This window comes from Elaeis guineensis, chromosome 2 (genome assembly GCF_000442705.2).
Source record: "Elaeis guineensis isolate ETL-2024a chromosome 2, EG11, whole genome shotgun sequence".
NCBI lineage: Eukaryota > Viridiplantae > Streptophyta > Magnoliopsida > Arecales > Arecaceae > Elaeis > Elaeis guineensis.
This window is the reverse complement of record NC_025994.2, coordinates 93450159-93473180: the sequence shown is the minus strand read 5'-3', so window position 1 is coordinate 93473180 and position 23022 is coordinate 93450159. Positions and strand designations below refer to the sequence as shown.

General features: G+C 37.1%; 1 protein-coding gene and 1 pseudogene across 2 annotated transcripts; both read left to right on the top strand.

Annotated features, from left to right (window-relative positions):
- The first annotated feature begins 44 nt into the window (after positions 1-44).
- LOC105050444 (protein BLISTER) lies at positions 45-17185 on the top strand. 2 transcript variants are annotated; one of them, XM_010930465.4, is made up of 13 exons: positions 45-458; positions 1798-2368; positions 2481-3070; positions 3569-3688; positions 4460-4525; positions 7607-7717; positions 10018-10094; positions 10619-10686; positions 11091-11204; positions 13577-13776; positions 13916-13984; positions 14249-14404; positions 16872-17185. In XM_010930465.4, exons 1-13 carry the CDS (start codon positions 384-386, stop codon positions 16950-16952), a joined length of 2298 nt encoding a protein of 765 aa, XP_010928767.1. In that variant the 5' UTR covers positions 45-383; the 3' UTR covers positions 16953-17185. The 2 variants fall into 2 exon arrangements, with proteins under 2 accessions (XP_010928767.1, XP_010928776.1); XM_010930474.4 differs by lacking the exon at positions 7607-7717 and having other exon boundaries at positions 203-458.
- LOC140855571 (uncharacterized) lies at positions 11453-13455 on the top strand (annotated as a pseudogene).
- Positions 17186-23022: the final 5837 nt, after the last annotated feature.

Genomic DNA, 23022 nt, shown 5'->3' with positions numbered 1-23022 from the left:
AATAACAGTAAAGCCAAAATTAAAAAACAGCAGGGGGAAAGAGAGGGGGGAGGGAGAGATCTGCAAGGGATTCTCACGTTCTTGTTAAATCCCTGCCAAAGTTTGGGATTTTTCCCCCTCTCGCCCGACGTCTATCTCCTCTGCCCCTCTCCAAGATCTCGTCGCTTAATTCGTTCTGTGATTCGACTATTTTGTTCCTTCGATTCGTATATTTTTTTTTCGGATATCTGAGCTTGTTGCCCGTTCTCTCTATAAGTTTTTTTTTGTTTTGAGATTCGTCGCCGGGCGGCGTCGGAGCGGGAATCCTTGGTATTCTTTGGGCCGGTGCTACGGCGAGCATTGGAGATTTGTGGGGTAAATCGGCTGGGTCTCGGGGTTTGGGCATGGCTTCGGCGCACGTCCTGCCAAATTCTGCCGCTTCTTCACGCAAGGGCCATCTCGAAGCTGGGAAGAAACGGGTACGATCTCAATCCGTTTTGCTTTCTGGTTTGATTGCTTTCCTGTTGTTTGTGGAGTTTTTTGAGATTTCTAATCAAGAAGTGCCCAAAATGCTCATCTTTGATTGCAAATCTCGAAACTTCTGAGAATTGAGACAATATTTGAATTGCGGATTAACTAATCTTATTTTGGGAGAAATTGGGGGTTTTAAACTAGTCATTTTCTAACAACTCTTGTAAAGACTTTTTCTTGGGGCCCGTTTGGTATTGCTTTCGATTTTTTGTTTTTGTTTACAAAGTCCCAAGAAGAAAAATATACCGGACCAGTCCCCTGCATGATGAAACTCTTTTGTTTGTTCAAGATTTTTTTTTTTTTTAAAGTCTTCACATGCATTGGAAGCAAGGATTTATTGCTTCAGAAAGGATCAAAAGCTTGGAATAGTGGAAGTTGGGTCAGAAAACTGGCTTCCACATCAACCTCCACGGGAGGTTTTACTAATTTATAGAGAAAAAAAAGCAAAAAAAACAGCAATGGTGCCAACAGCCCCCTAGTTTCTGATTCTTAAGCTTGTAAGTATGTACTTATGATGAACTTGTGGAAACAGCTTAAGGGGGATGGATGTTGCATTAGAATAGCCTATGAAATTCTACCTCCAGATTAACTATTTGATCTTTAAATCATTTTTCCATGGTTCTCTTTAACTGTATGCTAGACAGCTCAATCATTTCCAAATAATATGGAAACTCTAATTGCCAATATTTTATCCCTTTAGAATTATGAAGTAATCTGCTTAATTTTGGTATATACCACCTGGATAGGAAGTGAACCTCGACAAAGTTAAATTTTAAATGTGTTTTCTCTTTTCGGGAAAATATTGGTAATGTTTGAACAGTTCGCTTGTTCGCTGATTTAGTATTTTATGCATTTGTTTCACAGTTTTATTAAACTCTGCTCACTAAACACAATGACGGTGATTGGGAAAAAAAAGCTAATTTGGGATATCGAAGAATATACAAGGATTTGAGTGGGGTTGTAAATTTTGTAATTTGTCATTTCTCCCTCATTTCCCAGTTCCACTTGAAAAGTGCAGTTTAAATAGCACTAAATGTTTAGAAGATATTTTGCTGGTGCATTCATATGAGACTTGCATCATATTTTGCATGTGTTGAATTTCTACTCTCTGTTTTATTATTATTATTATTATTATTATTATTATTATTATTATTTGACATCTCAGATATTGAATATTATTGCACCACATGCATCTTTTGTTGTGTGGACATTAGGTGTATTATTCAGATCTTACTATTTAATGGGGGACAATGCTGATATCTGAGGTTATTGTTTTCCCTTGACCAGCTAGAGGAGTTCCGTAGGCAGAAGGCTGCTAAGAAGGCAGCATCTACTGGCCAGTTGCAGTCAGCTGATGTTGACGAACATGGTAAACATGCTCAAAATAGTGAGCATGTGAGAGATGGCTCTGTATCTGGTAGAGATGGTACAACTGTTACCTATCCTTCTGGGTCAGTTACATCTCATGAAAATAAGACAGTTAGTCCTTCCCAAAGCACTGGTGCTGGTTCCGCAAATGGGACATCTGCAACCTCTTCCTCCTGGCTTAGCAGCAATAATGCATTTCATGGAGATTTAGAACAAGAACCTGTGAGGGATGAAGTTTCTAAATTATATGGAAGCTTAGGCTTTTCTCAGCTGAACAATGGTTATTATGACCATTTCAGAGAGAATGGTGAGCTTACTCGTACGAAATCTGAGCCAACTGATGTTATTACAGTGGATCAGCTTATTAGTTTAGATTCACTTCATGCAAAGCCAAACATTGATAAGAAACCAGACCCTTCAGATTTTCTTTCTACATGGGACTGGTCGGGGCTTCCCAGCACTTCAACCGATACATCTGGAGTACACAAAGGTATACGTAAAGTTCATATTTTTCATCAAACTGGTTACTGATGAGTTTATTTTCTTTGACTTAACTTCTGATGTGGGATTTTCTGATTTCTGCTCAACCACCAAATAAACAGACTCCTTTCTTGGAGTGGGGCAACCTATTCGTGGTGGCGGCATGGACTATCATAGTGCTTCGGGTATAAATACAGGAGGCGGCCAGATTGCTGATGCCATTAGTCGTCACCTCAATGTTGGCAGTGCACCTTGGCATGGATCAGAACCACCATCTGCAGATTTCCACTCAGCTTTTAGAAGTTCCTCTAACCAAAATCCATTTCCTTCATCTGGCTATGGAACTACTTTTGGTCGATCTCGTCCATCTTTTCTTGACTCCATTGGTGTGCGTAGAGTATCTTCTCTGTCCCATATGCCTGATGACAAGCCCGAGAAAGCTAATCCACCTTCATATTTTAGTAGTTCAAATTTTGACAGTACAGAGGTTCACTCATCATCTTCTCAGCAACAGCTGTCTGCAGCGCTTAGCACTATTGAACAATCTTATGACTCGAGAACTATGGATGTTAACATTGAGAAGGAGCCATCCTTGACTTCTGTTTCTAAAGATATGCCACTTTTGGAGGAGGGAGTAGGGGATCATGATATGCAGGGGGACCACACTATCCCAATTCTGAAGAAAGATGAAGATTTTGCAGCATTGGAGCAGGTGATTGTATTTATTGTTTTTAATTTTCACCTTTAGGCACCTTTATATTCGCCTTTTGTTGCTCCTTTTAGAGGCTAATATGCAAGAAGATTGAAGAAAAAATAAGTCAGGTAACTGTTTTAGTTTCCTTTTCACAAAAAGTGAATATATATATTGATTTACTGGAATTCTTGTTCATTTGTTACACAATTCCTAGTTACAATAGACATAGATATTAACAACAGTACACAACCAGCTCTTTTTCGACCCACAAAACTATAATTGTAGTCTAATCTGATGCATTTGAATGTTAAGTGGAAATCCAATTAATTGAAAACTAGAAGACTTTGCCTTGGACCTACTTATATGACTTCTAAAAAAAATAATCCTTTGAATTTGCACTTCTCCATGTACTTCAATATTGATGAATTATCACCATGCTGCATTTGTTATAATCTTTGCTTACTTTGAACTGCTAGGGATCTTTTTCATTTGTGTCCATAATGCTCTTTTTTGCAGCACATTGAAGATTTGACCCAAGAAAAATTTTCTCTACAACGAGCTCTTGACACATCACGAACGCTAGCAGAGTCATTGGCTGCTGAGAATTCATCTCTGACTGAGAGCTATAATCAACAGGTGTGTTATTTAATTGTGAGTTGGTCTGAAAATGTATCCTGTATTTAAAAGTTAAAAAACTAAAGATTTGATTGCATGCATATTATCCCTAGCAATTCTGACTTGCTTGATCTCATTTGGTGCTTGTCACATGTTGCTTGAGGTGTAGTAAATACTGCTTCTCTTAAATGATATGCCACTTTCTTTCCGGTTGATGTGGAGCATGCATATTTTCTACATAATATGCTCATTGATCAACGTAACAAAAGCTATTATGCTCCCATTAACTTTTCTTCTTGTCAGTGATTGTAAATACGCCGAGCAGCCAAATTCTGTTGAGTAACAATAAAGAGGCTGATAACTAGATAAATATTTTGGCGTCATTAGAACATCAATTATATATGGAATGAGAACAAGGTCTTACTTTTCTGGTTGGTTGTGTGCAGCCCCATGGTGGGGATTTCAAGTTCCTTTTTACTTGAAATAACTATTGAAGTCATTCATGCAAAGGAATATCCAATGGACTAATCTTCGTGTTGCATAATGCTAGACTTAATTACCCTCTGTCACTATATTTAGGTAGGAATAGAAAGGAAAATAAGTATTATATGGTTGGATATTAGGATCCCTATTCTTTATAAAATGTAAAAGAGTTTTCACTCTGGTCAACCTAAGATTATGCTTTTATTTTTGTTGCAGCACATCTTCAGGTATGTAGAATTGATAAATTAAGCCTCCTGTATTATTGCTCTATAGTTAATATTAAATTTAAGCTTCGATTTTTGATTTCAGGGAAAGGTTATCAGCCAGCTAAAATCTGACATGGAAAGGCTTAAGGAAGAAATCAAGGCTCAACTAGTTAATTCTCTATGCCCTCCCCTTGTTTGCATTGTGTGTTATCATTATAGACATGAAAGATACTATTTATATGTATATAAAGATACCATTTGCTCCTCTCAAGAGAAGAGGGTATCTACTCTCGAGTCCAACATCAACAGAAGGGCATCTAAATTAAAGATTCACATCATTGATCATGGTCTATATCGCTGAAAGTACTTAGAAATTATTTGTAGTCCTCTAACCTATGCATCAAGTGGTACAAAATAAATGGTAAAATGATGCAAGAACGTGTTTTGCTATGATCTAAGTATTAAAATCCATTTATTTTTCTTTTATGTATGTTTTACGGATGTATATCATGATTGGTAAGATGGAGTCTCAGTTTAAATGCTTTATCATGTATTTTAGCACACTACTATGATGGAAATAGTCCATTATTGTCTCTATATGATGCATAGGCTAGAGACCACTATAAATACCCTTTCCTCTTGAAAGGAGTGCGCGTGTGTAAGCTATCTCAAATATATAGCTATAATGAAATGTTATCCATTGATTTTGGGGTGACTTGATGTATAGTGTAAGGTCTAGAGAATAGATGATTTTTTTTTATATATAAATATTTTAGGCCTTCTAGATCACATCCAATGCTCACTTTTTCTTATTTTGATCACCAATATTAAATTTGGTAGTGGGTGTAAAGTTTTTTCTTTGCACCCTTACATATATGTACATACACACGTGTGTGTGTTTTTTACATTCATATATATACATATATATCAAGCTGCACTTCCTCATCTACTTAAGTGGAATTTGTATCTCCTTTCTGTACCCTAGAAGGGAAAAAGCCTAGCAGAGAACTGCACGGTGACTCTTCTAAACCATTACATTATAGAGAAGTCCATTCTCATTGCAATTTATTATCTGAACTCTCGAAAATTTTTCCAGAAAAAGTCCAAGGGATCATAGGATCGGGCTGATCAGAATTTTGCATGGTCTTTCACTGCATGGAGTATGGATGTGAATTGGACCCATAAAAATCCTCCATCCTTGGGACATCACCAAACTAATTTGGCTTTTATGAATTATATATAATTTATGTATTTACATATGGGATGGAATATGTTCCTCTCAAGATTAGAATCTACTAATTCTCAGGCATCCAAATCAAAGATCTACACTGTTGATTATGATTTTAACAATTAAAAATGCCTAGAAATCAAAAATTATTTATTTTGGTGATTTTTAACCTATGCATCAAGTAGGCACAAAAATGGATGGTTTTCATTGTGCTAGTGGGCTAAAATGCATAATAAGGACTTAAACTGAAAATCAATATTATTAATTATGATCGCACATGTTAAAACATGTATAGATTTGAAATCCCTAGAATTTAATGCTTAGATCATACCAAAGCATGGTCTCACATTATTTTAACCATTTATCTTTGCGCCCACTTGATGCATAAGTTTGAGACAGCTAAAATACTTGATTTTTTGGTTTGTTAGCATTTTTAGTGGTATAGATCATGATGAATGATATGGATCTTTAATTTGGATTCTCCATTGCTGATTTTGGACTTGAGAGAAGTAGATAGCTATTTTCTCTTGAAAGGAGCAAAGTCCATTTCTCTCTCTCTTTCTCTATCTCACTCATTCACTCACTCACTGTGTGTGTATGTCTGTGTGTTGGAAGCAGAGGGGCGATGGTCAGTTTGTGGGAGTGGGTTTGCATGCACACATGTTTGTATTTATTGTATATGTCACATTTGCATGTTTATTCGTGTATGCGCGCATGCATGCATTCAAATATTTGTTACATATTGTATCTTTTGGCATTTGATGTTTAAGAACTTGCATTGGTACATTTGCACTGAATGCATGTGGTTTGTGTTTTTCTCTGGTAGGTTGGCACTTGGAAAGGTGTTGGGTTTGGTTGATTTTTGGTTGGCCTGAGTTAGAATAATATTGTTTGCAAGCTGAATATATGCTCGACTTAAACTGTCTCTAGTTTGGGACTGCTTGACCATACTTGACCACAGGTCAATCCCGAGGACTAGATTCAATCTGACTGACTCTTTATTTTCTATTACAACAATAATACCAGTCCCAACCTGACTGTAACTTATTCTAACTTATCTCTATCTACTTTGACCAGGCATGTATCAACCCAGCCTAACATGTCTCAGCCTGACCTTGCCTATCCATGTTTTGTGAATTCTTAACAAAACATGGGAAAAGAAGTCATGACTTGACTTAGTTTTATTAAAATTTGATACATGTTAATGGTTTTATTTCCACTGAAAATGAAACAACCTGTAGAATTCACAAAACATGGGAAAAGAAGTCATGAATTGACTTTGTTTTATTAAAATTTGATACATGTTAATGGTTTTATTTCCACTGAAAATGAAACAACCTGACCTAAAAAATCTCTGTCCTTGCGACCTAAATTGGCTTAAAGCTTCTGGTCAAAACCAACCTATGAAAGATCTCCATCAAAATAATATGAGATAGGTCAGTTGTAATCATGGTATGATGTACCAGTCCATACCGCTATGTTATTGATACAGAATTAGTACATGGTGCAAGGGGCATATGGAGTATCGATATGTTAAACTGACCCCGATAATGCGCGCACCGATACTGTATGAGATGGTAATGGTATGGGGTCCAATGCCAATATTGCAAACTGTGGTTGTAATTAGTGGGACCTCATGTACCTACAGATGTTTGGGGTTCCTTTTTGTTCTCTGCCATGTCAACAAAGGAGCACTCAATAGTTTGCATCATGTGCATTATTTTTTTTCTTATTTTCTGCTAGGTGTGCAGCAGACATGCAAGATTTATTCACTATTCGAAAATGAAGAGTTTTCAGTATATGACAGAATGTGGTGATGTTAATCAATTTTCCAAATTTTAATGTCGTTGTCTTATATGAACACATTCTTCATATCAAAAAGATTCCATACTTATGCTTCTTGTTCATATTCTTGTGTTAGATAATGTTTATGTATGATTATTTTCTTGCGATTCTACATATTCTAAGATTCATTTCTCAAGTAAATTGTTATTTGGATCATTTTCTCATTATGTAAAACAGCTGGCACTTGAGTCTGTCAAAATGGAATATGCAAATGCACAGCTAGAATGCAATGCTGCTGATGAAAGAGGGAAAATACTTGCATCTGAAGTCATTAGCTTAGAAGAGAAGGTGGCCAGTTTTCTTCTTTTTCTTTTTTCTATGCTTATGCTAGTTCTTTATCAATAACTTTCTCCATAGATCTTGTTAATCAATTTGAGACTTCTTAAAAGGAGGCTATCTTGCACAAACCTTGTGGATACTACACTTAATCAGTTGTTGAAAGGACTTGCAGGATGTAATTAAAAGTTTTTCCAGTTAACATGAAGAATAATAAACTTGTGTTTTTCAATGCTGGCATTTATCTTTCATGTTTTTCTTTTCCTTTGTTTCTTTTCCCCTGTTTATGTTATCTTGAGCTAATTCATGGTAGTTTGCATATGTGGTTGTAAAAGATGCTAAACATGATCGTGTTAATTCATAACATGATCCATTGTCCATTTCATGTAAATGGAAGTGCTTCTTGGTTATGTATGTGAACCCAACTTAAATCTATTATTTTTGTCTTTTATGGGTGTACAGTCTACACACACTTTATTTTTTTGGAGAACAAGATCAGAGATCAAAGACTGTTAAATCTCATTTTTATCCTAGGGGAAGTTTCATATCAAATTCTTTAGTTATGGGCTTATGGCTGTTATGGCGAGTCTGTGTTATGGCTGGCAACCGCTGTTTCCTTTTTCCATTATAGGTTGTCATGATTTACATATTTTTATCAGTATGGGATACCCTTCATAAAGAGCCTCCAATTCCTAGTTCCCATGTAGTAAAGCAATTTAAATTTAGTCAGAGAATTTGCGGCCATTGCTTTTCTTTTTTATAGCAGGTATAGCAGTGATGGCTCCATGCTTTTGAAGGTGACGAACCTTTCATGCTGATTGATAAATCCTAAGTTGTGCTATGATGATGATATTTGGTTAGCATCCTTCTGTTCCTATTTTGTAGTTTAATCGAAAGGATCTCTAATGCCATTTGGTTGGTATCCTTCATTTGTTAGTTCATATTGTGTGTAATTTGAGCTGTAATATTTAAGATACTGGTGTCAGGCTTGTGCAATACACGTGTCTGTGAAGGGGAAAAAGGTCAAAAGGTCAAATACTGTCATATGCTTGAAGCTGTTGTGCAGTGCTGCATGGTGGTTTGGTAATTATTGCACAGTCAAAAGGAGGGTGCAGTCCTGCCCTTAAGTTCCCATTATAACAGTAGAGGTGTAGGAACCTCAACTCTGAACTAATAAGCACCATAACCAAATTCTGATAAAATGTGTACAACCTTCCACCTTGCACTAAATTTTTGCCGAGTTCAGGTTATAGGTTGTCATATCCATGAGGTGACAAGCCCATCTTTGACAGGCTTTAGAAAAGACAAAAAAATGAAATTGACTTCAATAATGAGTTGAGGGGAAAAGTTTCCAAGGATAGACTCACAAACAGCTCTAGATCAAGTTGAGGCTTGTGCATATTGAAGAGCTTCTTGCCTCTTTGTTATAAAGAAGGATATGGTAAGGCATGTAAATCATCAATCCTGGGATTAATATGAAGTTTGTATCATAAAAGGTGATTGATGGTTTAGAGGTGCTTCTTGAGACACACATAACTATGATGGTAACATATACACACATATGTTTTAGTTTTTCTTTTCTTTGAATGTGATAACATCAAGTAGCTTTCCATTATTATTTGTAGTATTGTAGGATTTTGTAATAGGCAATTGGCTGTGGTAGAGCCTTAGCTAAGATCATTCGCTACCATAGCAACTATTTTCTCAGAAGCTCTAGCAAATACTTTAGAGGCTGCCCTTCCTTTATTGGTGATGGCACCAATATTTAAATGTTATGGTTATTATCATATTATTTCATATCAATTCCATATCTATATGTTTAGTTTTTGATTTATCCTGTCAGAAACCTTTCATCTATTCATCATCGACTCTTATTTCAAACTATTGTGTTATTTATGATCCTACTTATCATTCAGGTTAACTAGATTGTTGTTGTCTGCTAAAAAATTCTAGCTACCAAAGTTAAACCTATCTTAAGAATCAGAAGCTAAAATTAAATCCTTTTCATCCACATTAAAATCTGGGCCTTAAACTCAGGGCTTTAATTAGCCAACCCTGGCCTATTTATTGCATTATCCCAGGCAGACGAAAGAATAGGCTGGTGAATCAGAATTCATCAACATGCTCTCTTCTTGATCGAGGCTGATAGTATTTGTTGATTTGCTATGATAACACATGGTAAAGGTGATCATCTTGGTGAATATCGTGGTCTGGTATGGACCAATCTGTAGTGGACATGTTGACATTATCAAGAATTTGATGAAGACATGCTTTGATTGATTATCTTGTACATTTTTGTTTACATTTTATAGGCACTCAGATTGAGGTCAAATGAGCTAAAGCTGGAAAAGCAACTGGAGAATTTGAATTCTGAAATCACTTCATATAGGTAACTCCGACATTATTACCACATTATGTCTTAATTTTATTAATGCTGGGTTCTTAATTGGAAATGAACTGGGTATGTTTCTTAGATGGACAGTGAGTTGTTTTAAGATGGACATGAAAAGAAATATAATGGTATTTATGATGATTACATCTTATGTTTTGTTTTCTGTAGTCCAATAGAACAAGAGTAGTCTCTGCAGCAGTTAAATCAAGATTGTTAACTTTTTATCTATACTAAGCATTCATGCTCAATGAATGTTTAAAACTTTAAGATCTAAAGATGAAAAATTTCTTGAGCTTCACCCCTCATCGTAATTGTTCTTGAAATTTTGAAGTTTCATGAATATGTAGCATTTAACCACCAGTTTATGCTGGCAATGATGTTTGTTGGCCCTAGGAATTTATGACACAGCAGGTTCCTAAACGTTAGTCCCAAATAGTTAAGATAAAGCTTGTTTGGTGTTGTTTGCAGTTTCATGGCTATAAAGTCCCTAACCAATAGTTCTTCTTTCTGAACTCATACAGACGTAAGGTGTCTATTTTAAAGAAAGAACGCCAGGACTTCCAGTCCACCATCAATGCTTTGCAGGAAGGTATAATTTTCTCAACCTGTAGCTTGATATTCTCAATTAGATTTTACCATTACTGCTAAAATATGACAGTTCCAGAATCTTGTGATTTCTGATAGTGTTTATTGTAGCATTTTTTTTAATAATCTAAATATGCACAGTGGTTACCTCTTTGTCACCCTCTACTTAAGGGGAAAAAATGCTATAAACACAATTATTCCTAGTGAATTGTTCCTTTCCATGCCTTGTAAATTTCTTATCCTGTTTACAGAATTTTTACCTTGTTTTTTTATTTTAACTTAGTGCATTATATGAGGAGATATATTCTTCTTGCTTTGCATGTTTGACATAAAATCTTATAGACAGGCACATGACATGTGATGAATAACCTCTCTCCTTTGGTTTTTGATTAAACTTATATGGTACAGAGAAGAAACTTCTTCAGTCTAAGCTACGGAAAGCATCTGCAGATGGGAAAGTCAAAGATACAAGAAAAGCTTCCCCTAGTAGAAGAGATGCATCTACTTCTACAGAAGATTTAGGTATGGAACTAACACATGTTAATCTCAGTTATGAATCTCACACATGCTAATCTATGTTGTTACTGACTCTTGTACTTGTGAGTAGGAACACTAGTTCTTTTCAATGAAATTGGACTGGATCAGCCAGTTTGATCAGTTTAACTGAGAACCAGTTGCCTGTCTGGTCTGGTTCTAAGGAGATTTTAGAAGTGATCAAAAGTCAGTCAAATCGGGGAGAACCTGATAAACCGGACAAACCGGCCAATCCGGTCCGATTCTTATGGGTTGGGCAAGGACTTTTGATGCAATTGTCAATGGAGGGGAAATTTTATTGATTGGGTCACCCAATCTCTCTGATCTGGGTTTATTTTTGAATGAATGATGACACAACAGTGGAGAAATTTGTGGTGGCGGCGAAAATGGAGGTCGTGACTAAGTTCAAGCCGGGAGTGAAGAGACTGGTTAGACCTCCACCTTCGATCACTCCACACAATGGCGGCTGTGATCTTCAAGTTTTAGACCTCGGCGCCTCACAAGTTTCACGTCAACGTCCAAATGACGTCCTCTCACTTTCCTCCACCATCCTCCAAGTCATTCTTTGCCCTTAGCCCCTCCTCTCTCCTTCCCTTGCTCCCTCTGTGATCACCTCTTCATCAAAGCCTCCCTCTCTGCCTCCATCAACGTTACTACTGCCGTCCACGATACTCATCTCAAGGTCGCCTACATCAGGGCCTTCCTCTGCTACATTGCCTCCTTTGGTGATCATGCTGCTGTCTGCACCACCTCCACCGCCAGCCCTCCCTCGTCCCTCATCTCCCCCCTGCGTGCTGACTCTGCGGCCTTGCTTTGCCGACCCCTCCTCCCCCTCAACTTTGGCTTCCACCTCCCTTCCCCTGTCCCCCTCCTCCAAGCCTCTTAAAGAGAAGCCCAGCAAGATAGCGGTGGTGCTTGTGTCGTGGGGGTGGACGACGATGAATGCAATCGTGATGGTGGGGGGTACAAGGAGCTCGAGGGTAATAGAGGAGTGGGGAGTGACTGTGAGGGATGGGGAGGGGAGGATGATGCCGCATGTGCTGGTGGGAGTGAATGTGAGGGATGGGGAGGGGAGGATGGCGCTGCATGTGTTGGTGGGGTGGGGGCACGTTAGATGCATGAGGGTGCTGGTGGACCGGTCAAACCGAGGTGTGCCAGCTATACATGAGTGGGGAGGGGCACTCCCCGAGCATGTGGGACATGGGGATCGGGGGCTACTCCTTGCTATGTATAAGGGTGCTCACCAGGCATGTAGGATGCGTGCAGTTAGACCGATTGGTCAGACTTGTCAACCTAGGAACTGGCAGCTTGCCAGTTCGCTATCTGATTCGATTTTAAAAATATTGGTTCTTTTAGCAACATGTAGAAATTAACTTTTCATTATTTATACCATGGCAAATCGCATATGTCATAGTAAACATCCTCAATTCCATGAATATTTGATGGCTTGTGATTTTACATCAATGAAATCTTAGATACTTTAGTTTAATTTGTTTTACAATTGATTAACAAATTTTATCATCTTTATTTAGTTTTTTAATTTATGGCATAGAATTATTAAAAGAGGAAGGTAATTGAATAATTGGTATATGTGACCTCATTTCTTGGGCTAATTTTGATCGTCCAAGACCTCGAGCATTATAAGATGATAGAGTTTTGCTCAATGTTTGCCATACCGCCTCACACCACCAGATACGGGGCAAATACCGTACTGGTACCATATCGATATGCCATACCGTACTGGTACTGACACGGTCATACTGGTTCGTACTGTGTACTAACACTATAAAAGGATGGTACTGGTATAGGGTCCAGTACTGAGCCAGTGGACCTTAGTTTTGCCTTTTTAGAAAATTTTGTTTAGTTGAAGATTACAACATTGTAACACTGGTGATGAATATCATTATTAACTTAGATGCATTATTAGTCATCAACATGATTAATTTATAGAGTTTATGAATCATTGAACAATTTTAAGTTTGGATAATCATTCAGATAAGAATATTTTGTTATTGATTTGGATATGTTTAAGAGTGCTGTGACTATGAAAGCTAGAATACTTAATGTGAAAGTAGTTTGCATCTATATAGGGGGCATAAAACTTAACAAAGGGATAGAAGTGGATAATTTAATTCTCTGCCCTTTTCCTTTGGTATTCCATGTTTTTAAGAAATCCAACAAGTACATCCATTCTGGGCACTACTTTAGCCCAGGGACTGTCAATAGGCTCCGTGGTTGATGCATTTCTGGAGTGTTTGATTGACTTGAATTGTAGAAATTATTATGGGATCTTTACTATCATTTGAACCTTTTCGAGTGCTATATATATTCCCACCTGAACCATTAGATTTCTCTTTCAGGTGCTGAAAATGTGAATCTTGTTGCCGGGGAGGCTACTGTTCCAGAAGCAATGCTCAATGATAGCCTAAATGCATTGCAGGATATCAGCTTATCTGTGTCTCTTCCTGAAGATGGAAGATTAAATCTTCCAGATGGATCTGATGGTATTCCAGTAGATCAGCTCAGAATGATTGACAACATCAATACGCTGATATCTGAGGTATGTATTTAAGTATATTTCATATGTTAGTTATCTTGCATGTAATTGTTCACAAGATGAAGTCAGAAACCCCCTTTTTCCCATTCTACTGCTGAAATCTTGTAGTCCAGTAAATTTATTTCATGTTGGGTACTTGCAGCTAGCATTGGAGAAAGAAGAGTTGGTGCGAGCACTCAAAATTGAATCATCTAATTGTTCAGAGCTGAAGGTAATGTACTCTGATGACGATTGCTGGTAATTTAAATACGCGGCACTGCTTTTTGCCTTGCAACTAAATACTAAACTGTGACAAGTTAAAAAAACAAGAGCAATGTTTAAATTTCATACTGTTTATCATATTATTTCATGTGATATGACGAACCTGTGAATATGGACATTATTTAGGATCATTTAGTTAGATATCTCAACCCAAAGGTGCCTCAGCATAGGTCTAAAGTTGCAACTAAATACTTTTTAATTGCAATTGTTGTAGGACTTGAACAAAGATCTATCACAAAAACTGGAGGCACAGACCCAGAGGTTAGAGCTCATGACTGCTCAACGAATGGCTGACGAGAATGTTTTGGCAAAGCCTGTAGATTCCCATATCATGCATGATACAATAGAATATGCTGATGAAGGCGATGAGGTATGATAGTTTTTAGATCCTTTCATGGTTAACTGTTTATAAGTGTCATCTCGTGCTTGTGATTGTGATAATTTAAATGTCTATGAGGTATGATATTATTAGAAGCTTTCAAGTTACTGTTTATAAGTGCCCACTCACATGTTTGATTTTAAAAATTTGAAGATCTAGTTCTAATTTTTGTTAATAGATGGCCTTTTCAGGCAGAGTCTGTTTTGTTATTATTGTTGTTGTTGGAATTAAAATTTGTGATCCTTGGATAAACTGGTCAAATCAATCATCAGTTAATGGAATACTGTGGGTTGCTTTATCTTTCTTTTTCCTGCCTCCATCATGCTTATTCGTTCTCTATCATATATAACTTCTTGATCAGAATGAGCTTGAGATAGTAACTATAAACAGTCTTATGTTCTGCATTGATTAGAGGAGTACTAAGCTGCCATACTTTCTGGACCTTGCCTCTTTCTCTCTCCTAGGACATTTGTTTTCCCACACACATAGGGCTTGTTTAGTTCACAGGAAGAATTTTTCTTTTCAAAAAATAACTTTTCATGACGTAACTTCTTGGGAATTTGATTTTGACTTATTTGGTTGACTATGGAAAAATGACTTATTGCAGAGTGACTTATGTTTGGTTGAGCATCCACTTTCCTGAAAAAATTGTGTAAAATACCTATTATATCCGTAATAGATATAAGACCATACTCTTTTACTCCCAAACTTTGTATAAATAATAATATTATATTTATATTAATATAAATATATTATAATATAACATTAGATCATAATAATTTTTTATATTAATATTATACTAATATATATTAATATTATATTAACATATTAATATAAATATTATTATTAATATTAATAAAATATTATATTTATATAATATTAATATAAATATTATAATATATTTATAATATAAATATTGTGTTATATTATATAAATATTATAAATATATCATTATTCAGTATTTCAACTTAACCATCCATTGATATTTTGCAAAATTTCAGTTCTGAATCTTAAAAGGATTTTTTGGAAAAAAAAAAAAAGAGTCATCAATTCTCATCCCATAGGAAGTCCCAAAACATACCTCTTCGATGGGTTTTCACTTCCCATAATATGGAAAGTATCTTTCCATGGGAAGAGTTTTTTCCATTGTCTCTCCTTTTAAAACTCCAATCTAATAAGAGGACTTGTCTCCACTTTCTAAGGATTGCCTTCCCCCCCTTCACTTCCCATGAACCAAACGAGTCCTTAATGAGTCTCTTGCATGTGAAGAATTATTTTGTATACATGCTATTTAGTGATAATGTTCGCTTCATGGGGTATTGTGGCAAGGATATAAAAATCACAAACTGCTTAGCATGCTTCAATTGATTTAATGCCCTCAAATTTTGATGAGATTCCTCGAGGCAGCTGCACAGCAGTGAAGTTGTGAGCACATTTGTGGTGTGTAGATAAAAGCATTTACACATGCTATGCGCCATTCGTTCATTCCTGTTTCTGTGTGGGCTCCGCACCAAATATTTGGTGGGGATCACTCAACTGAATTATCTAGCTTCAATATGACACAGCAGAGATTCCATGCTATTTGATGTACAAAACCAGTTTCTTGGAGTTCTTTGGTGGTGCTGTCATCTGATTAGTACAAATGATCAGATTAGTGATTACCTTTTAATTAACTAGATATGAAAATGAACTGTTATTGCAATAAGACTTTATTGATGTTCATTTGTTTCTGGACTTTCAATGGTCTGGGTCCCAACAAATGTATTAGGAGTGGCTGAGCTCCACGGTCAATCTAGATATTTACTGTTCCTTTTGGTTGTGGAAAAATAGTACGCAGCAGACGGGCATAAGGCGGGGATGCATGTATGTGTATCTATCTATGCAGGTTTTCAGATTTTCATCTCTTGCTTCTGAAGAATTATGTCTTGTTTTAAAGGACTTAATTTCTGTTAGAAAGCTAGTCCGGTTACTATTATACCCCTTAAAAAAATGCTGGTTTGGACAGCCAGCTGCTCTTTGTTTTTCCATTTTTAAATTGGCATACTGTCTCACAAAACAGAAAAGACGCTCTTGGTATTGCTCTTTGCTTTCTGTATTTGTTTTCAAGAACCTAAGAAAAATTAACGAGACCAAACAGCATGTATGAAGAAACCCTTTTGTTTATTCAATTTTTCATAAAATCTTTAAAGCTTTTGGAAACAAAGATTTGTTGCTTTCAAAAAAAGAGTGGCAATAGAGGCAAGGGATAGCAGAAAGTTCTGTGCAAATGCTATCTTCAACATCAATCTTCCATTGATATTTCACTAATTTGTATAGAAAGAAAAAGAAACAGTAGTGATGCGAAAAAGGCCTTAAGCTTTTCTATGGTTTGGCAATGTTATGTGAAAAATCATCTACTGATCGATTGTATGCTGCTAAAAATTTTGGTTTGTTATTGTCTTTTTGTCGCCACCTCCAGGTAGTTGAGAGGGTCTTGGGTTGGATAATGAAGCTCTTCCCTGGAGGCCCAGCAAAGCGGCGAACAAGCAAGCTGCTGTAAAGGAGAAAAGAACATTATGATATAATGGTGATACTATCATTATTATTTTTTTTTTTCTACTAATGATAGAGTGGAGGTCTTCAAATCTGTATATTAGGTTCTTAAGTTTAGTCATTCTTTTTCTTTAATAGAAGGAAAAAAAAAAATGGAATACTTGGTGTTCCTTCCATGAATCATGTATGGTAGCACACACACCGACTGGAAATAAAAGAATGGCCCTTATCATTCTTTTAGCTGAAGGCTGTTTTGTGTACCTTTGGGGGTGATAAGTGTCAGAAAGAACTATTTTCCTACTTGTATGTCTTTTTTTCCCATTTTTAATTTGCTGTTTCTGGAGAGATTTTGGTGTTTGGCCTTGGGACTGACCCCTGACTTGTGCTTTACTTCATTGATGATGATGGTTCGAACATGCTACATTCTTGTAAGCAGTGGACATGTTAGAAGTTGCTTAGCACAGAGGATGGTAAAGATGAAAGCCAATTCTCGATGCAATTACAGATTCTAGCACGGAGCAAATGATCCATTTGCTGTGAGAGCTCGCGCTAATATTATAAAGGATTCATTCAAATTTTTTTATTCTTGTTCCATGTTGTCAGTATGTAACTCTGAGCAGCTATTGTTGAACTTGGGTAAGGTCACAGAACATTGATAATCATGTTGCTGACTTATTTGGGAAGAGAATAAGCTAGATAAAATAAAAATAAAAAAAAATCTTGTTGAAATGTGAAAACTTAAAATTGATCATCATCATTTTTCTAATAAAAGCTATGAGGTAACAATTTTTTCCGGTGTAATTACTGGAAAAGAATTGGTTTTGTATTCCTAATTTCCCAAAAAATGGAAAAAGGAAATTTGTTCTGGAATTTTGTAAATAAAATAGGCCCCGTGAGGCTATACAAATCACGAGGTCTTAAATTTTGTAAATTTTAATATCGAAAATAATTTATTCTGAAAAATTTCTTATAATACTACCAGTACCAAAAAAAAACAAGGGAAACGGGAGGTGGCTTCATTTTCAATCATATATATATTTTTTTAATGAGATAATCGTAATAATCTTATTATTAAGTTCAGTTTTTTTTTCCCTCATTGCTAATTGCTAATATTATGCACGCCCAGGGAAACATGGTATTTTTTGAAAAGAAATTAGTGAAAAAAATATGGTACGGATATCATATATCTAGTATTGCGGTCAATCTTCTGTTGCATCCGTTATCAAAAAAGAATACCTGCAAGAAAAGTCTGCATTAATTGAAATTGTGTCCGACGAAACCCTCGGATATCTAAGTTAGTAAAAAATAATGAATAGCAGATAAAGTTTTCAGAAAGACAGAGTATCAGTCTCAAAGTATCTTACCAAATACTGTTCATTTATCTCTTTTTATAGACGAGTTGTTGATAACCATTTGTAACGGTTAGACACGTGGATCTCGCTTATTTCGACGCTACGTGATCGTAGGATGGATGGTTATACCAAGCACTGATCATGTTGTGGTCATTATGCACTTTTTGCACTGATGATTTCTGATATACCGACTCTATGTCGGCAGTCCGAATGTGTTGACTGTATGTCGGTAATTGTAAAAGTTCGAATGATCATCGGTCGGTAATTTTGATATACCGATAGTTATTAGTTTGAAGTCGGTTAAGTCGTTATAGTTGAAATGTTTGTCAGAGAGATTGAGAATAGCCAACTGTTGTCGGTTTACCGATTGATAGTCAGTGGTCTGTGCCTATCAGGCCGATTAAAAGTTGGATGATGTCATAATTGAGGCGGAATTTGTTTTGTGATGTAGTTTTGACGGTTTGTCGTCCACAACCGATAGATATCTGATCGGCAGACTGTGAATCAGGGGAGTCAATTAAATTATCGCAATAGTTGCCTTCCACTCTCAAGTCTAAGATAATCTGACATGTGGATCGGCATGTGGTCTGACATGTTGGATAAAGAGAGTTGTCACGTGCTATCTCGAGCTCCAATTTGACTACAGACATTAATGATTTCTTCAAAAAATAAAGAGTCTCCAGTCGTTTTGTCGTTTCGATAACTGTGAGATCATCATTGGAGTGTTGGTTCGAGAAGAAGGTTGGTGTTCGGAGAATCCAGTCAATTTGATTTTGATCAGTCAATTTCGACCATGTGTCCAGATGTCGTTGGCTCCAAGCCATTTACGTGGATAGAGGTGAGGTGGTATGATTAGGTGGTAGGTGCGTCGAACCGTCCGATCGATGGTCGGTTAAGATGTAGCCACTTGTTGAAATCTGGAGCAGTCTTGATTTGAATAATTTTATCCTGACCGTTGATGGATTTTATATATATAATGTCGCTTTCATTTAGATTTTCTACTGCACTCTGAGAATCCGAAGGTTTTTGTTGTAGGTACTGAGATTTCAGTTGAGTTCCGAGTTGAGAGCCAGGGTTTTTAGGTTTTTCTTTAGCCTTCAGGTTAGATATCTTCTTCTTTGCTCTTCCTTCTACATTTTGGATTTTCTACCATTTCCAATGGCTAATAGCAATAGGAAGGAGAAGATTAGGGTAGATGATAGACCTTCAGGTAGAGTATCTACCCCTCAGCTTTCTCAGAGTCGATGACCAATTGGTTCGGTTGGCGATTCTCTCCTGGGTCCGACGATAGAGGTTTCCTCTCTGACTGAGCCCATAGTTGCTCGTCTCCAAGAGCAGTATTGTATCCTAGAACAATTTCAGTTGTTCATGCTTGGTTCGGACGGTCAGATGATCTCCCCTCTTCCAGATCAGGTCGCTTTTTATGTTGAGAACCTTCGGGCTGGACTTCGATTCTCGATTTCGGATTTCATTTGGAATATTTTGATTTTTACCGACTTTGTTCGATCCAACTTACGTCGAATTCCATTTAGCTTCTTATCACTTTCACTTTATTGTATCGTATGATCCCGACTCAACCTAGACCTTTCTTTTTTCATACTTTTTTTATTCTTCGCCCTCATCCGAAGGCTGAAGGTTGGTGGTTCTTCAGTCCGAGGAAGGATCTATGCTTTATTTTCAATCTTCCATCTTTCATTCACGATTGGAAGACAGTTTTTCTTTGTTTCCTTTTCTTTATCTTGAAATTTTTCTTCTATTTGGGGGAACTCGAGGACTAGCCCGAATGAAAACAGTCAGGTTGATGAGGTCGATCGAGAAGATTTCCTGCAACTGAAAGACATGGAAGTCCCCTCGCAGTGGGAGCTATTGACAAAGCAGTTTTTTTACGATGTCGGACTTAGTTCGGCACTCGCCGTAGGTATAATATAGTTGATTCTTTATTTTCATCTTTACTTTTTTGTTTTTTATTTTTGAACTCTGTAGTTGAACCTTTTTGTTTCCTGATTGCAGTTATGCACCTGACAGCGCGAATCCCATTCCTTCGGTGCCTTCAATTGGGTGGATGCGATCTCAAGTGCCGTCGAGTTCTAACTTCATAGCGGCTTCGAGCGAACGGCCGCCAACTGAAGAGCGGGGAAAGGCATCGACCGTCTCTGCCGATGATGGATCATCGACAGGTCTCTCCACTCTTTTTAACATCTAAATTTCTATCAGTAAGTTGGCCTTGGCCAAGCCGACATTGGCTAAGCGGCTCATCGAGGCTGCTCTTCTTCCGACTGATGGAGAGAATAGGAAAGATCGGACTGTGCCTAAGATATTTTTCTCTTTTTACCCAACGATACTCGGCATAAGTTGACGATACTCATCTCTCTCTTTCTTTTTTTTTTTACTTGATCTGATTTGTTTTCTTTCCTTTTCAGCTGGCACATGACATGCATGCATTGGAGAGTAGATATCGAAAAATTATCAAGCTCCATCGAGCATGGATGGATAAGACTGCAGCCACAAATGTCAAGAAAGCTACCGTCGTTGAACGACTCCAAGCGGCAATTGAATAGGAGAGGACAGCAGTTGAGCGGGAGAAGGAGCTTTAAGAGGAGATCTCTCATGCAAAAGTCGAACCGGAGTCAACTAGAGCCGAATTGGGGTCGGCTCAACAAAACATCCAGTCCCTAGAATCTTGGATTAAGATCAAGAAGCACACAATCAATCGGCTTCGGAGGGAAAGGGATGGCTGCATTGAAGAATTGGAGAAAGAGCGTGGGAGGCATCGAGCCACTGAGGAGAAGTTAGCACTGGCTAATGCAGAGTCGGCTTTCGCAAAGAGAAAGTTCTGTCGGCAAAAGATGCTTTGAGTCGGGCTTCAGAGAATCAGAAGACTACAAAAATGAAGTCCTTGAGTGTGGATACGTCTCTTACTGCATCGGATACGAAGACGACAGGGATGTAGTCAAAAAATTGTATCCAGACTTGGACCTGACCAGCATTATTGCTCCTGGTTCGGGAGAAGAGACTGCCAAAGAAACTGCATCGACCGAAGGAGCTGCACTGGTTGCACCAGAGGTACCCAGGTTAGCTGTACCGAAAGTCAGCTGCTGTTGAGGGCCACGGAAGCGAAGCTGCGGCGGCTATCGATACAGCTGAAGAAGAAGCTGACTGGTGACAGGTGTAATATCTCTTCTTTTTTTTTGTAATCAGACAATAGTCCAATTTTTGTAATCGGACATTGGGTCCCATTTTGTAATCTTTTTTTCTGATGAATAAAAAAAAATTCTAAGTATAAAATCGCTTCTCAATCTCGTTGTGTTGTCGATATCGAGATATCAGTCAGATTACCGATTATCAGTCGGTATCTTGAATGTCGATCAGTAGTTATAGTAGAATTTGCTTGTTAGTCAGGTATCAACCGACTTAGCTTTTAGATATTTTTTTAGGTATTTAATAGATGGTGGCAAGCCGAATATCCTTTGATTGATCAGAGTCAAGTCGGTATACTTTCTACTCGATCGGAGTCAAGTTGGCATAATATTCCGCTTAGCTAAAGTCAAGTCGATATAAGTAGTCATTCGATCTGAGTCGATTTTTATAGTGAAAAATCGAGATATAGTCGGTACAAGCTGACCGACTATTTATCAGTCTGATGTCATTTTTGTAGATAACTCATAGATAATTGAATATTTTAAGTAGATCTAAAATTTTAATATTTTATTCTAAATATGTCGTACATGTGGATGACTTTACTGATAGTAAATCTTTAAATTATCAGCATTCCAAATTTGAAGAATAGTTGCTCCATCTAGAGTTTCTAGTCGATATGCATCCAAACAAAGTATTTCGATAACCTTGTAAGGTCCTTCTCAATTTGGAGATAATTTTTTCTAGTCTAGAGATTTTGAAACTTCTGTCTTCTTTAAGATCAAATCTCCTGGATGGAAGACCTTCAGTTTGATCTTGCATTGTAATACCGAGCTACTCTCTGTCGATACACTACCATTCGAACTTGAGCTTGTTGTCAAACTTTTGAGAGTAAGTCTAAGTCGGCTCTCTGACATTCAAAATTACTCGACTCATTATATTATTCAACTTTTATTGATGGTAATCCGATTTCGAGTGACATTACTGCTTCTGTTCCATAGGCCAAGTGGAATGATGATTCTCCCATCGATATGCGAGGAGTTGTTCGATATGTCCATAAGATCGGATATAATTCTTTCATTCAGAAATCTTTAGCTTCATTCAATTTAATCTTGAGACCATGTAGAATTGTTCAATTTGTCACTTTCACTTCACCGTTAGATTGTGGATGGCCGACTGAGGTGAGCTTGTGCGTAATATAAAATTTTACATAAAACTCTTTAAAATTTTGATTGTTAAATTGTTGATCGTTGTCGGTGATAATGGTGTATATAAATCGAATCTATATATGATTAATTTTTGAATAAAATCTTTCATCTTACTTTCAGTGATCTGCACTAAGGATTCAGCTTCTATCCATTTGGTGAAGTAATCAATGGCAACCACTATAAATTTTTTTTGACCAGACATTGATGGAAAGGGATGGAATATGTCGATTCTCCACTACATGAAGAATCATGGTGCAATAATTGATGTCAGTTGGCTGTTCGATTGATATTGTATGTTGGCATACTTCTGACATGGTTCACATCTTTGGACAAGTTTAGCTACATCTTTCTTCATGGTGGGCCAATAATATCTTTATCGTAA